The sequence below is a fragment of the Sinocyclocheilus grahami genome, unplaced genomic scaffold (genome assembly GCF_001515645.1).
Source record: "Sinocyclocheilus grahami isolate Dianchi unplaced genomic scaffold, SAMN03320097.WGS_v1.1 scaffold2455.1, whole genome shotgun sequence".
Lineage (NCBI taxonomy): Eukaryota > Metazoa > Chordata > Actinopteri > Cypriniformes > Cyprinidae > Sinocyclocheilus > Sinocyclocheilus grahami.
Genome location: NW_015507634.1, coordinates 6,487 through 24,175, shown reverse-complemented (window position 1 = coordinate 24,175; position 17,689 = coordinate 6,487). Strand labels below are relative to the sequence as shown.

Here is a 17,689-nt window from a genome sequence, read left to right as displayed (position 1 = left end):
CACGCTCTCACTCGCTCACACACTCACTCTCTCACACACTCACTCACTCACACTCGCTCGCACTCACTCACACACTCTCTCGCTCACACACACACACTCGCACTCACTCACTCACTCACACTCGCTCGCACTCACTCACACACTAATGCACTCATGCACTCACTCGCACTCACTCACTCACTCACTCGCACTCACACACACACACGCACTCACTCGCACACACACTCGCACACCTCACACACACACACTCACTCGTACTCGCACACTAATGTACTCACACACACTCACTCGTACTCGCACACTAATGCACTCACTCACACACACACACACAGTCACTCGTACTCGCACGCGCACACACACACACTCACACGTACACTAATGCACACACACACTCACTCACTCACTCGCACTCACACACACTCACTCACTCGCACTCACACTCACTCACTCGCACACACTCACACGCACACTCACACACTCACTCGCACACACTCACTCGCACTCGCACGCTCACTCGTACTCGCACGCGCACACACACACACACACACACTCACTCGTACTCGCACACTAATGTACTCACACACACTCACTCGTACTCGCACACTAATGTACTCACACACACTCACTCGTACTCGCACACTAATGTACTCACACACACTCACTCGTACTCGCACACTAATGTACTCACACACACTCACTCGTACTCGCACACTAATGTACTCACACACACTCACTCGTACTCGCACACTAATGCACTCACTCACACACACACACTCGTACTCGCACGCGCACTCACTCGCACTCACACACACACTCACTCGCACTCACACACACTCACTCGCACTCGCACGCTCACTCGTACTCGCACGCACACGCACTCGCACGCTCACTCGTACTCGCACGCGCACGCTCACTCGCACTCGCACTCGCACTCGTACGCGCACGCTCACTCGCACTCGTACGCGCACGCTCACTCGCACGCGCACGCTCACTCGTACTCGTACGCTCACTCGTACTCGCACGCGCACGGTCACTCGCACTCGCATGCTCACTCGTACTCGCACGCGCACGCTCTCACACGCGCACGCTCACTCGTACTCGCACGCACACACTCACTCGCTCGTACTCGCACGCACACACTCACTCGCTCGTACTCGCACGCACACACTCACTCGCTCGTACTCGCACGCACACACTCACTCGCTCGTACTCGCACGCACACACTCACTCGCTCGTACTCGCACGCACACACTCACTCGCTCGTACTCGCACGCACACACTCACTCGCTCGTACTCGCACGCACACACTCACTCGCTCGTACTCGCACGCACACACTCACTCGCTCGTACTCGCACGCACACACTCACTCGCTCGTACTCGCACGCACACACTCACTCGCTCGTACTCGCACGCACACACTCACTCGCTCGTACTCGCACGCACACACTCACTCGCTCGTACTCGCACGCACACACTCACTCGCTCGTACTCGCACGCACACACTCACTCGCTCGTACTCGCACGCACACACTCACTCGCTCGTACTCGCACGCACACACTCACTCGCTCGTACTCGCACGCACACACTCACTCGCTCGTACTCGCACGCACACACTCACTCGCTCGTACTCGCACGCACACACTCACTCGCTCGTACTCGCACGCACACACTCACTCGCTCGTACTCGCACGCACACACTCACTCGCTCGTACTCGCACGCACACACTCACTCGCTCGTACTCGCACGCACACACTCACTCGCTCGTACTCGCACGCACACACTCACTCGCTCGTACTCGCACGCACACACTCACTCGCTCGTACTCGCACGCACACACTCACTCGCTCGTACTCGCACGCACACACTCACTCGCTCGTACTCGCACGCACACACTCACTCGCTCGTACTCGCACGCACACACTCACTCGCTCGTACTCGCACGCACACACTCACTCGCTCGTACTCGCACGCACACACTCACTCGCTCGTACTCGCACGCACACACTCACTCGCTCGTACTCGCACGCACACACTCACTCGCTCGTACTCGCACGCACACACTCACTCGCTCGTACTCGCACGCACACACTCACTCGCTCGTACTCGCACGCACACACTCACTCGCTCGTACTCGCACGCACACACTCACTCGCTCGTACTCGCACGCACACACTCACTCGCTCGTACTCGCACGCACACACTCACTCGCTCGTACTCGCACGCACACACTCACTCGCTCGTACTCGCACGCACACACTCACTCGCTCGTACTCGCACGCACACACTCACTCGCTCGTACTCGCACGCACACACTCACTCGCTCGTACTCGCACGCACACACTCACTCGCTCGTACTCGCACGCACACACTCACTCGCTCGTACTCGCACGCACACACTCACTCGCTCGTACTCGCACGCACACACTCACTCGCTCGTACTCGCACGCACACACTCACTCGCTCGTACTCGCACGCACACACTCACTCGCTCGTACTCGCACGCACACACTCACTCGCTCGTACTCGCACGCACACACTCACTCGCTCGTACTCGCACGCACACACTCACTCGCTCGTACTCGCACGCACACACTCACTCGCTCGTACTCGCACGCACACACTCACTCGCTCGTACTCGCACGCACACACTCACTCGCTCGTACTCGCACGCACACACTCACTCGCTCGTACTCGCACGCACACACTCACTCGCTCGTACTCGCACGCACACACTCACTCGCTCGTACTCGCACGCACACACTCACTCGCTCGTACTCGCACGCACACACTCACTCGCTCGTACTCGCACGCACACACTCACTCGCTCGTACTCGCACGCACACACTCACTCGCTCGTACTCGCACGCACACACTCACTCGCTCGTACTCGCACGCACACACTCACTCGCTCGTACTCGCACGCACACACTCACTCGCTCGTACTCGCACGCACACACTCACTCGCTCGTACTCGCACGCACACACTCACTCGCTCGTACTCGCACGCACACACTCACTCGCTCGTACTCGCACGCACACACTCACTCGCTCGTACTCGCACGCACACACTCACTCGCTCGTACTCGCACGCACACACTCACTCGCTCGTACTCGCACGCACACACTCACTCGCTCGTACTCGCACGCACACACTCACTCGCTCGTACTCGCACGCACACACTCACTCGCTCGTACTCGCACGCACACACTCACTCGCTCGTACTCGCACGCACACACTCACTCGCTCGTACTCGCACGCACACACTCACTCGCTCGTACTCGCACGCACACACTCACTCGCTCGTACTCGCACGCACACACTCACTCGCTCGTACTCGCACGCACACACTCACTCGCTCGTACTCGCACGCACACACTCACTCGCTCGTACTCGCACGCACACACTCACTCGCTCGTACTCGCACGCACACACTCACTCGCTCGTACTCGCACGCACACACTCACTCGCTCGTACTCGCACGCACACACTCACTCGCTCGTACTCGCACGCACACACTCACTCGCTCGTACTCGCACGCACACACTCACTCGCTCGTACTCGCACGCACACACTCACTCGCTCGTACTCGCACGCACACACTCACTCGCTCGTACTCGCACGCACACACTCACTCGCTCGTACTCGCACGCACACACTCACTCGCTCGTACTCGCACGCACACACTCACTCGCTCGTACTCGCACGCACACACTCACTCGCTCGTACTCGCACGCACACACTCACTCGCTCGTACTCGCACGCACACACTCACTCGCTCGTACTCGCACGCACACACTCACTCGCTCGTACTCGCACGCACACACTCACTCGCTCGTACTCGCACGCACACACTCACTCGCTCGTACTCGCACGCACACACTCACTCGCACTCACACGTACTCGCACGCACACACTCACTCGTACTCGCACGCGCACGCTCACTTGTACTCGCACGCGCACGCTCACTCGTACTCGCAAGCGCACGTACACTCGTACTCGCACGCACACTCGTACTCGCACGCACACGCTCACTCGTACTCGCACGCACACTCGTACTCGCACGCACACGCTCATTCGTACTCGCACGCGCACGCTCACTCGCACTCGCACGCTCACTCGTACTTCGCACGCACGCACACACTCGTACTCGCACGCACGCACACACTCGTATTCACTCATACTCGCACACTAATGTACTCACACACACTCACTCGCACACACACACACAGTTACTCGCACGCGCACGCTCACTCGCACTCGCACGCACACACACACACGTCTCTGCAAGCTCTGTAACGTGTGAAGCTCACCTGTGTGTGTCCTCTTGTGCCGCTGCAGCTCATCGGAGCGAGTGAAGCGTTTCCCGCAGAAGGACCAGGAGCACATGAAGGGTCTCTCTCCCGTGTGCCAGCGCAGGTGTGCCCGCAGGTGAGACGTCTTCCCATACACCTTCCCACAGCCAGGAAGATGACAAATGTGCTGCTTCTTCTTACTGGGGTCACTGCTGTAACAGGACGACACATTGAGAAACACATGTAGAGCTCAGCTGCAGGTAAGGGATAAATCACAATCAAGCCTCATTCACTTCTAAGACAGCAGCTTCACAGTAATACCAGGAGACAGCAGTGATGACATGACTTCACTCTCCGCTAGAAAGCAGCTCTACAGCAGACACGAGTGGCATTATTCAGCTCAGCTCCAGTTTGCTTCTCATCAGTAGTGTCTGTGCAGTTAGACTGCTAATATTTTCTGAAGATGAAGTGTCTTCTAGACCAACTAAACCAAACTAAACCTTGGGAGAAGCCTGGCTCCGCCGGTGATTTATGATGTCATGCTGAATCCAAAGTTGATCTTTGTGGACTGATCCTGCATTCAGGCAGAACTAGATAAGATCGCCCGTTTGATAAGACCAACAGCAGTGTGAATATACACTCATGGTCTGCTGTAGTTCTGCTGAAAAACCATGATCCAGCCTTTCTGTCAGTTGACCAGGCAGTGAATGCCCGGAGAACAGTATTGAAAGCAGTGAGAACTGGACTGGTAGACTGCAGTCTGTCTGACAGATGACTGGTTTACAGCTGCTCATCGAGGGCTTATCTCGTGAAAATAAGCTGCCAGACTCCTCACACATCAGGGGTGAAGCTGATCATAATGTAATCTGTGACTGTTGATTGGCCTTTAATAGTGTTTGAAATGATGCTACTAGTTTGGCAGTGGTAATAAATGACAGCACAGTTGCAGTGACTGCTGAGCCGCAGCGGAGACTTGAACATTCGTCTGAGCCGCACATTCAGAGGGACGTGCCCCTAAGTTAGGAGCACATTAAACAAATGTAGGGGCACAATGCACTTTTTTTTTAGCTTAAGGGGAAATAAGGAGACATTTACAAACACAATTATTTAATTTATCAGAATACAGAAAGTACTCAAGGTTTTTAAATAATTTTGCTTCAGACTATTTAATAGGCTAATTATGCAATTATTTATAGTCCTATTAAATTGTATGTACATCAAATTTTCACAAAGTCATTAAAGCTTTTATCACAGTATATGGTTTTATCACAATATATAATTTAATGAGAAATAACGGTGTTGTCCTCCTAACAGGTTAAATAACTTTAATAAAGATCTTTTACTAAAAATTTATTTAAAAAAAAAATACACAAAGATATAAAGTAAACAAGTGTTTCAAGATTAGAATGCAAAAGATTAAGGTTCAAATGAATGAAAGAACAATAGCTAACACTTTACAATAAGGTCCCATTAGTTCACTTTAGTTAAAGCAGGTTAACATTAACTAACAGTGTGCAATAGCTAATTGTTGCAGTGGTTAATATTCTTTGTTAATGTTGATTAATAAAAATGAGTGCTGGGCAACGATTAATCCAAAATAAAAGTTTTTGTTTATATATGTTATATGCTGTATTTATTAGGGGGGGAACGGTTCTCGGTAAAAAATCGAAGCGTATGGTTCTCCACACACGGTTCAGCACGCGCTAGGACCGCGGTTCAGCTTAAATCTGTAATATGGTTTGCTATAAATAACACGCTAAACAAACAGGGCTCGGCTAATGTTTGTTTCTGTTGATGGATGCGCATTCTGGCTTCCCAGTACATTACAACAACAGCGATGGGAAAACCGTGGACAAACCATTCTCTCTTGTTCAATGCGAATGGTATGCGTTATTTGTTCAGTGAAATTATCAACGTGGTCTGGTGAAAGACGGGGCCTGAGGCGATTACGTTAACAATAAAATTCCTGCACTTGAAAAAACGCGCTCGGCAGGAACCGAAGTCGCAGGCACGCAGAGATAATGAAAAGCAAGCCGACAGAGTTTCAGAAAGCGCCTGGACGTCCCGCACCAGCACTGAAGGGGGTGTTCGTTAGAGGAACAGACGGCGCGGACGGGATCGCAGGTTGTAGTGATTGACGTGTGCTGGCTTTGGCTACGTGCCTGTATTGAATATGATTACGCATTGCTCCAGAAGAGTTATTGTAAGACCATTTGACATTACACATGCTCATCGAGGGCTTATCTCGTGAAAATAAGCTGCCAGACTCCTCACACATCAGGGGTGAAGCTGATCATAATGTAATCTGTGACTGTTGATTGGCCTTTAATAGTGTTTGAAATGATGCTACTAGTTTGGCAGTGGTAATAAATGACAGCACAGTTGCAGTGACTGCTGAGCCGCAGCGGAGACTTGAACATTCGTCTGAGCCGCACATTCAGAGGGACGTGCCCCTAAGTTAGGAGCACATTAAACAAATGTAGGGGCACAATGCACTTTTTTTTTAGCTTAAGGGGAAATAAGGAGACATTTACAAACACAATTATTTAATTTATCAGAATACAGAAAGTACTCGAGGTTTTTAAATAATTTTGCTTCAGACTATTTAATAGGCTAATTATGCAATTATTTATAGTCCTATTAAATTGTATGTACATCAAATTTTCACAAAGTCATTAAAGCTTTTATCACAGTATATGGTTTTATCACAATATATAATTTAATGAGAAATAACGGTGTTGTCCTCCTAACAGGTTAAATAACTTTAATAAAGATCTTTTACTAAAAATTTATTTAAAAAAAAAATACACAAAGATATAAAGTAAACAAGTGTTTCAAGATTAGAATGCAAAAGATTAAGGTTCAAATGAATGAAAGAACAATAGCTAACACTTTACAATAAGGTCCCATTAGTTCACTTTAGTTAAAGCAGGTTAACATTAACTAACAGTGTGCAATAGCTAATTGTTGCAGTGGTTAATATTCTTTGTTAATGTTGATTAATAAAAATGAGTGCTGGGCAACGATTAATCCAAAATAAAAGTTTTTGTTTATATATGTTATATGCTGTATTTATTAGGGGGGGAACGGTTCTCGGTAAAAAATCGAAGCGTATGGTTCTCCACACACGGTTCAGCACGCGCTAGGACCGCGGTTCAGCTTAAATCTGTAATATGGTTTGCTATAAATAACACGCTAAACAAACAGGGCTCGGCTAATGTTTGTTTCTGTTGATGGATGCGCATTCTGGCTTCCCAGTACATTACAACAACAGCGATGGGAAAACCGTGGACAAACCATTCTCTCTTGTTCAATGCGAATGGTATGCGTTATTTGTTCAGTGAAATTATCAACGTGGTCTGGTGAAAGACGGGGCCTGAGGCGATTACGTTAACAATAAAATTCCTGCACTTGAAAAAACGCGCTCGGCAGGAACCGAAGTCGCAGGCACGCAGAGATAATGAAAAGCAAGCCGACAGAGTTTCAGAAAGCGCCTGGACGTCCCGCACCAGCACTGAAGGGGGTGTTCGTTAGAGGAACAGACGGCGCGGACGGGATCGCAGGTTGTAGTGATTGACGTGTGCTGGCTTTGGCTACGTGCCTGTATTGAATATGATTACGCATTGCTCCAGAAGAGTTATTGTAAGACCATTTGACATTACACAGTTTACACACAACTTTTCCGTTTCCTTCTCATTCAGAATAATCCCACACCTTCTCGTCTTTCGCGTGGTTATTTTTTAACTCGCCGCAACTGACACGAAGAAAACGCACGTGAGGTCTGAGATAAAAATGTAGTTTCCGCCCAGATACACTTTTAAAAATAATGTATTCTTTTTCAAACTTTTTATTTTAACTTGTTATTTCAGATGTTTTAAATGCAATGTTAAAATGATGGTAATGTGAATGATAAAATCATGGGGTTTTTTTCTGTCGGGTAATCGATTATTGTTTTCAGTGTCGACTAGCAGGAGCTCTACCGTTTAGTCGCACTTCCCTTATAAATACACATACAGTATATATTTTATAAATATTTACTTTCCGTACCCACTGTATATACATGTATGTGTGTGTATTTACATATACACAGTACATACGCGTATATTATGTAAACAAAAACTTTTATTTTGGATGCAATTAATCATTGTCCAACACTAATAAAAATACAACTATTTATTGCTAGTTCATGTTTGCTCCATTAAATAATATTAGCAGACACAACTTTTGAATGAATGAATGAATGATGCATTTATATAGCGCTTTATTGTGTATTGCTGTACAGCCAAAGCGCTTCACAGTCATATGAGGGGGTCTCTCCTCGAACACCAGCAGATCCAGCCACAGCTCACCAGCTACAGGTGGAGAGGAGAGAGAGAGAGCCAATCCAGTGGATGGGGATTATTAGGAGGCCATGATAGACAAGGGCCGGTGGAGGGAACGTGGCCAGGACACCGGGGTTACACCTCTACTGTTTTGTTTACCAGAAGTGCCATGGGGTTTGAATGAGCACAGAGAGTCAGGACCTCGGTTTAACGTCTCATCCGAAGCACGGTGCTTGTTGACAGTATAGTGTCCCCGTCACTACACTGGGCCGTTAGGACCCACACAGAGTACAGGGTGAGCGCCCCCTGCTGGCCTCACTAACACCTCTTCCAGCAGCAACACAGTTTTCCAGGAGCCTCTCATCCAGCTACTGACCAGCTCAGCCCTGCTCAGCTTCAGTGGGCCAGTCTTGGGCTGCAGGGTGATATGGCTGTTTTACTTTTGATTTTATACTGTATTATTAAGTTGAAATTAACAGTCATTGTTATTTCATGTTAACTAATGTTAATGGAACCTGTGAAGTGTTACCGAACAATAATAACAAATCAGTCAATATATAGGTAGGCCATGTTTTAGGTAAGATTAAAATAAAATTTAAAAAGTGTAAGTTTGAAAATAAATAGCTTATTAAGTCTTTGAGTATGAATTATTTGGGGCTATGGTGAAGACTAAAGCGAATATAAACATGTAAATGACTGTTTGAAACAAAGTAGCACTGCTGTTTACAGGGTTGCCGGGGTAACGGCTGCTGCTTTGTTTACAGGGTAGCCGGGGTAACGGCTGCTGCTTTGTTTACAGGGTAGCCGGGGTAACGGCTGCTGCTTTGTTTACAGGGTTGCCGGGGTAACGGCTGCATTTCTGTCTCCGCAGCGCCCTCTAGTGCTGAATGTGTGTTTTCATTCAGTTCTGCCTTCTCGTCTGTGCGTCGCCTTTTAAAGTTCAGTAATCATATGAGGCTGTATCGCTGTTTTTCCATAAATAAATTGAGGAAATTAATAGATTTGTAATAGGCTACCGTGTACGTTAGGATGTTAAATACATTTTATTCACACTCATGCTCCTAAATACATTTTCCAAATACTATTTTTAGTGGCAAATGTGTGAAGTAACGTGAGTGCAGTGTAGCTGCAGGCGCACCGTCCCTCTCCGTGTTTGCAGTAGGGGCAGGTGCAGGCTTCCCTGCGCGAGCGTCTGCTGACAGCTGTCGGGCTGCTCTCCACATTCTCCTCCAGACCGCTCACATCTCCTGCAGAACAAACAGCTGGACCATCACACACTCAAGCAGCTGGGAAAATTAGCCAGCTTTAACAAAACAGCCCAAAGCGAGGGACCCCAGGGAACAAGCACAGATTATTTGTTGTTTCAAAGGTATAATAGCATATACAAAACAAGTCACACTATCGGTACTCGCAAACATATAAAAATTAGTTTATTTTTACAGAAATGGCAAACAGAAATATTTTGTCCCACTGGCAAAAAAAGCACTAAACTAAACTAAATGACTGATCTTGGGATTTAAGAATCAATATTGGGTTATCAAAATGAAATTAAACCTCACTGTTTCGGCTGACACTAGGAATGTATTTTTTCCCCTCGCTGTTTTGGCCAAATGTTTTTCAGGTACTGACTACACTTCACAGCTGGCCTCACATTTGCCACTTTTTCATTATAACAGACCACCACAGACGTAAAGAACATCGACTAAGTGCTAAGAGATGTGTAGCTGTGCTTGTAAGAGCTATTTCTTCCCACTCTGCTATCCTGAAACGAGCGGAGCACAGCTTCAGCAGATCAGACCACACTCACCTGCTGTGTTGGCGATGGTGATGGGAACGGTGTTTCCCAGCGTGTTCAGGTTGATGGTCTGCAGGCCCGAGAGCTGCACGGTTCCCGGCGTGATCTGGGTGCTAACGGGGCTCTGCAGCTGAAGCGTCTGCCAGCTGACCTGGCCGTTCGGACCGACGGTGCGGATCAGGATGGGGCTGCCGCTGGAGATGGTCTGGATCTGAAGGTTCTGCACTCCGTCCTGAGACAGGCTCTGTGTGGAGAACACCTGACCGCTGGCTGAGACGGAGCCGGGCTGGACGCTCTGCAGGAGAATCTGAGCTTGACACTGCATCTGTCCGTCTCTATTATCAGACGCTCCGGACATGTTCTGCAAGGGCTTTTCAGTCTCTCCATGGCCACTCTGTGAAGCAGCCGTCTGTGTGCTGGTAGTAGTGCAGTACTCCGCTGCAGTGGTACACGGCGTGCTCTGGAGCAGCTGCTGAGCAGTTCCTACGGTTCCTCCGGCGCTTGCGTCGCTCACGGGTCCAGCAGCGGCAGCAGAGCCCACCGGGAGAAGGGTGAGGTTAGCATTCAGTGGCACGTTGGTGAGGAACTGCGCCTGATTGGGCAGCACTGTCCCGCCCAGACTGATGTTCTGCAGAGGGACTGCTTGCTGGAAAAGGCCCGGCACGGTTAAGATGTTGCCAGCAGCTGGGTTGGTGGGGGCAGCGATGAGCTGCTGGTTACCGCTGGCAGAGGACACCAGCTGAAACTGCCCCGCTGCTGCGGCTGACCCGTCCTGAGTGAACTGCAGCTGCTGTGCATCTACGGTCTGAAACTGCGGGATCAGCTGATACTGGATACTAGGCATCACCCCAGAGAGGGTGGCGAGCACCTGCTGACTCTGTGGGTTCTGTGAGGACGCCATCACGTACTGCTGCTGTGCCATGGAAGCCGGCGGCCTGCTGCGGAGCTCCGAGGCTGTGGTGCGAGAGGAGCCGGAGCTGGTGCACACTGGAGCTCCTGCGGGGGTCATGTGCCAGCCGTTGGTGGTGTGGGACAGATGGGGCTGCTGGAGGGAGATCTGAGTGTCCTGGGTCTGGCTTGGCCCTGACTGCTGATCTACCGCTTCGTCTTCATCAATCCGACTGCAGGTGGCAGCCAACAGCGCTAACGGTGACGGCTGCTGCGAGTCCTGCAGAGAGAAACCTGCTTTTGAGCCATGTTAGAAATCACTGTCGTTGCTGTTTTTGAAAAGATTAGGTCACCTCATTTACTGCATTTCAAAAGCAGACAACAACACGAACCCACTTTATATTAAACAGATTAATTCCCGTTGTGTAAAGCACTGTGTATGAAGTGCTCGATATCAATATTATAATTAAATCTCAATTAGGGATTAACTTTAAGATTACAGTTGAGGAGGTTTAAATGAAATAAAGTGCGCCTACAATTATGATAAGTGGCTGAGTGAACAAAGACAGAAGCAGGACCTTTTCAAAAACACCGGTAAATTCGTCCTGCCAATTTACCAGTATGAGAAGCTGTAACATTACCAGTAAGTTACGGTAACGTGCTCTGTGTGGACGCAGAATGAGATTACGGTATGAGCATGTATGAGTTCAGATCGCACGTCGACTCTGAGCCAATCATGAGATTCTGACGCAGATGACACGTTTCCCCCGCGCCGTGTAGTTCGGTTTGAACTCGTCTAATACGATGTCTGTGGGCCAACAGCGCTGCATGAATGTGAACGCTTCACACAAAAATGAAAACATCAACAAAAACACAGACCGCGTTCACCCCTCCATGATTACAAACACAACACCGGGAGCCGCAGCCGTTTAGAGCTCATTTCCGGTTAGTGACGTCACAGGATTTACCGGTAATTTGATACCGGTGTGTGAACAGCGCTTTATCGGTAAAAAGACTAAACGTCGTTGCCTGTGTGAACAGCACATTTTTGCATTTACTGGTAAAGTCGTTCTGGTAATTTTACAGCAATTTACTGGTATTACTGTGTGAAAGGGGCTGAAGAAAAGGTGGGAGGAATATATTGAGCATTTAATGGCAGCGGGGCCAGTGAACGTTTCTCACGGCTGGACCGCGATCAAACAGACTCGGCGAATCGTGCCAGCTGGTCTCGGTTGTTTTGTCATATGCTATGGTGCTATATCACTCCATTAATTGATAATATAAATATATTACCAGGCTTCTGAAATCTGTACACGCTGCCTCAATGTCTTCATAGCCTGCGTGATCAGCTGTTTATTCTAACGTAGGCCTGGGCGATAAAACCGTATTTATCGACGGTACACCATCATCGATAATGATAGAAACAGAATGTTAGATATATCGCACGACAGTTTCGCGCTTTTTTTTTTTTCATTTTAAGGCGCGTGTTGTGAGTGACAAGCAGCCGACAGAACACAAACACATGCTGAAATGAGAGACTGGGAATCAAAAAAAGCAATATTAATCGAATTAAAAAGAAAAATTCGCATTCGAATGCAAAAACGGTGTATTTGAATGTTAGGTGTGCGTCAGGGAGCTTATCAGCGGCGCACGAGATGTAAGTGTCATGTTGCATTTGAATGTTTTTGTTAGTCTATATCCAGTTGAAACCCACAAGATGCGCCGCTGCTGCATTATTCATTCAAAATATTAGAGAATTATAGAAGCTCAATGCAGAGAAGATATTGTTTAGGTTAAAACCCAAACCAAGCCGTTCACACAGATGCATATTCGTCGCATTCTTGAGACGCACAACTACGACTGAACACTCACGTCTCGCACAAGAGATGAATAGAACGCCATGCAAAGTTAAGAGGTTCAGCTTTGAGAAAACACGTCTGGAGAATTTGTGGGGTTTTATTCCATTCCACTGCGTCTCATGTGTTTTTAAATGCATCCGTGTGATCGGTTTGTATTAAGCTATGCATAAATACATTATGCGGTTTTGTTCATATTGTTTATGCAATTTTTTAAATTATATTTGCTTTATAAATATTAGATTAGACGGTATGCACTTTTTTTATAGACAGCTGGTATTTCATTGCATTGAATAAATAATGAGGTTATTATTTTGCTCATCGCGCCCTCCTGTGGCCTCAGGAGACAGGCCAGATGTTTCCTTAACACTTATTTAATCTGCAAATAAAATATAGGAAAGGAGATATTTGTTTACATTTTATTTTGTTATTTTGTTTTATTTGTTATTTTGTTTTATTAAGACTAAAATAAGTTGTTGTTTGTCATAACAAATTGGGTAAATTGAAACTACAGCGTTTAAATGTAAACCTTTTTTCTACTGCTCTCTAAGAAAGGTTATAACAATCTATAATTATCGATACCGAACGATATGAAACATTAGCCTACTATATCGTGATAATTTTAGCTATATCGCCCAGCCCTATTCTAACGGTCTCTACGCAGCAGTATATAAAGACGCCTGATATTTTACACGTTTATTTCCTTTATCGACAAGAGCTACTTATGTCAGAGAGAGTTTCTGGGAGTCAGTAAAGAAGGATATAGAACATTAACATGGTTGCTTTTCAGTTACAATGGAGAATCCTTCATGGCGGACGGATTAATTTATCGCAGAGGGGGTTTTAATCACAGGTTAGAACTCTTATCCCTGATTTGTTAATCTGTGTTTAAAATTAAGTGGTGCAACACAACTCCATTTAAAATTAAACCTAGATCAATAAATCCATGACTAATAGTAAACTTTGCTTAATTTAATCCTTATTGGTGCAACCCACCCATTGTGTATTTAACTCATACAGTGAAGAATACGCTGCCTTTTATTTGACTTCTTAAAGCCCAGGGGTAGGAAAGTTCGGCCCTAGAGATCCACTGTGCTGCAGAGTTCAGCTCCAACCCTGAAAACCCTGCCCATAGCCTCAGTGATACTGAACACGCTGATGAGCTGGTCCAGGTGTGTTTGATTAGGGTTGGAGCTGAACTCTGCAGCACAGCGGCTCTCTAGGAAATATATTAGCTGCCATTTGTGAACTGCATGCTAATATGCTTAAACTAATGTAAATAAAAGTGCTTCTTGTTTTTCTTTTTAACAGGAGGATGAACACAGACCAAATAATGAAGGTGTTGGTGATGCTTGATCCCACAGCCTCACTTCAAGTGTTGCAATCATTGTAGTCACACATTACATCAAATCAGTTTCTTATTGTTTGAAATGACAAAATGAGACAGCATTTAAGAATGTTGTTTTTAGGGCATATTCTGACATGCATGAAGACACTGGTTTATTAATAATAATTTAGTAGATGAACTGTTGCCTGCTAACAATAGAGTTAATATTACTCAATTTTTATAGGTAATTATTTGTGTAATGTACTGAGAAATATTAGGTAGATTTTACCTAATTAGTTTTAGAGCAGGGGTGCCTAAACTCGGTCCTGGAGGGCCGGTGTCCTGCAGAGTTTAGCTCCAAACCCAATTAAACACACCTGAAGCAGCTAATCAAGCTCTTACTAGGCATACTAGAAACTTCCCTGCAGGTGTGTTGAGGCAAGCTGGAGCTAAACTCTGCAGGACACCGGCCCTCCAGGACCCAGTTTGGGCACCCCTGTTTTAGAGTATCATAGCTGTTAAATTTATTCTTTGTTGTATTTTCCTGTCAAAATAACGGAGTTCATTTAGAATTATTCAGCTTTTAAGAACAAGCAGAAGATATGCCGGTTTCTCCAGTAGTGGGCGGAGCTAATGCGCAAGCGGCAATCTCATTGGCTGGCGATCATCTATTAACGCCCCTGTTTTGATTTCAGCAAATCAGTTCGAGTGAATGCAGACAATGTGATTAATATTCATGAACCCAGCAGCTCATCAATCCTTAGTGCATTGTATATTGTCAGGGTTCAACGCTAAGGATTTTTTCTAATTGCCCGGTCGGACCAGTGGTTCTAATTTTGACTTGCCCTGCCAACATTTTCACTGGACCTGCCACAAAAAAGTGCAGCAAAAACTACTAGCCTAACAAATATAAAGTTCAAACATTATTAAAGACAAGTGAACAGTCAGTAAATAAGAACAAATTACAAGCAATAGCACCACTGAATATATAGAACAAAAATGCAAATGAAATTATGCTTTAGGCTTTTATGTTTGTAGGTGTTCAGGTACAGAAATTGAATAATCACATCTAAAATAACATTGCATATTCTTCAGTCTTGATTTTTCATAGCCATTGGAAATGAGAGGCAACCACTGCATTTTAATCACGAATCAATCCAAAAAACAGAAAATAAAAAAGATTTTACACACTTGTAACATGTGCAATGTTTGATTTAAATTAGACTGTATAATTTAAACATTTGAAGCAAAAACAGAATGTTCTGACCCTAGCTTTGTGAAATGATGCTACATGAAGCACCTGCATGAAACGGAAACAGCAGGAGCTCTGAATGAGACGCAGATTCTCTCTCTGACAGCAGGAGGCGCTCATGCAGCAGCAGTGATACAGCAGCGCTGCTCTTATAAACATCTTTAACATACGGAGGCAAGATGAAAATACCATCTAACCTTTTCTAAACATCAAAAAGAACCTTATTTTTTCGCGCACCGTGAACAGTGATCTTGCTCTGCCTATTTTCTCCTCTTTGCGTCCGTCTTCAGCATCGCTGGCCTCTCTTAACGGCCGTTTACAGACTAAATATAACGTAATACTTCCACACAAATGACATTTTGAAAAAATTATTGCAGTGCAGTGTTCGTGTGCAAGCACAGAACAGAGATGGTCTGAAAAAAACAAAAAAAAATGGCTGGTCAACCGGTGCATCTTTATAAATTAAATATAGATTAACCATTGCTAAAGCTACAAAGTTATTCGCCAAGACGGGTATTCTGCCACACTTTTGTATGTATTTGTCCGTTCAAGCTCAAGAAAGACGTGGAAAGAAGCTCAACTCGGGGCTCGGGGTCACACACACACAACACTGAACGCAGTTCTTTCACGTCTTGCTGGAATGCTTTCAAATCGTTTGATTTTTAAATTAGCAAGACTTAAGAATATATGCAAATGACAAACTGTGACGGCGCAGCGGTGGCACATCCGTTCACTGTCCCGAGCGTTATAATATAACTATAATAATATTATAATACAATGCTTGATTGACTGATGTTAAGAGTGTACATTCAGATATTTAAGAAGCTGTGCCATTTTACAAAGAAAGGCTGATTTGGTGGAATCCTATACTGTATGTGTGTCTGCGTGTGTAAATAGACTAGTACATCAGTCTGGTGAGTAAACAATGGTGATTATACTGCCAGAGTCTGCGTAGAGGGTTGTGCGGACTACTGAAATGTTGGTCATGTGACAATGGTTTAATGTAAACTATTATATGTTTTTAAAGCTTTGCATGGTTTAGCACCAGAGTATATTTCTGATTTAATCAGTTTGCATCAATTCAATAGGACTTTGTGTTCTAATGATCAATTACATCTGATGGTTCCTCGATCTCGTTTAAAATGCAAAGGTGATCGGGCCTTTTCTGTTGCTGCTCAATGACCGTAAAATCTTCTCCTACACTTCCTGTATTTCAGAGTGCGCTTAAAACTCATTTCTTTTCATTAGCATTTAAAAATGTCTTGTAACTTGTTCTTTGTTGTTGTGGTATATATTTATAATGTTGTATGCTTCCACACCATGGTCTTGAAAGTGCTTTATAAATAAATAAAGATGAAGTTGAAGTAAACGTGTGCATCTAAGCTCAAGGAGTATTTAGTGCAAAACACACCACTGCTCCTGCTAGCAAACAGACAAAGAATAAACGGTGTACGCTTAATTTCAGTGTGCGATTGATCGTGATAATTATACACACACACACACACACATATATATATATATATATATATAAATAAACTGTACTGCTGTACTGTGCATGTTAGTTTTTGTTTTGGTCTGCTTACTATTTGTAATTTCCAATACCATAATTACCGTCTACTAGTGATGCGCGGATGGTGTTTATATCCACGGGCGCTGCAGATAATCCGCGGATCGGGTGGGTCGGGTAATAAAAAAAAAATGCGTTCTGATTATTTGCGGGTGGGTCGCGGGTGGATAAAATAAATCATTAATAATGCAAGTATTAACGACATTTTCTAAATTATGAACGTGTTTTAAATAGGCTACAGAAATTGAATAAACTGTAAATTAACATTAAAGGTTATTCAACAAAACATTATTTAGTCAAGAGCAGTAAGTTTTGTTGTTTGATTAACATTAATAAAACATAGCACAGCTTTATTAGGCTGCTGTCACAAGACCTATTTCACGGAT

General features: G+C 45.8%; 1 protein-coding gene across 2 annotated transcripts in view; it reads right to left on the bottom strand.

Moving 5' to 3' along the window:
* Positions 1-17,689, bottom strand: part of LOC107575074 (transcription factor Sp1-like) — a 35,526-nt gene that overhangs the window by 14,548 nt on the left and 3,289 nt on the right. Inside the window, exons 2-4 of one of the 2 annotated variants that reach the window (XM_016261488.1) lie at positions 10,426-11,581; positions 9,757-9,865; positions 4,315-4,508 (exon numbers count right to left, since the gene is read on the bottom strand). In XM_016261488.1, the coding sequence (XP_016116974.1) occupies positions 4,315-4,508; positions 9,757-9,865; positions 10,426-11,581 (1,459 nt within the window). The remainder of the gene's footprint in view (positions 1-4,314; positions 4,509-9,756; positions 9,866-10,425; positions 11,582-17,689) is intronic. The other variant, XM_016261489.1, reaches the window with a different exon arrangement.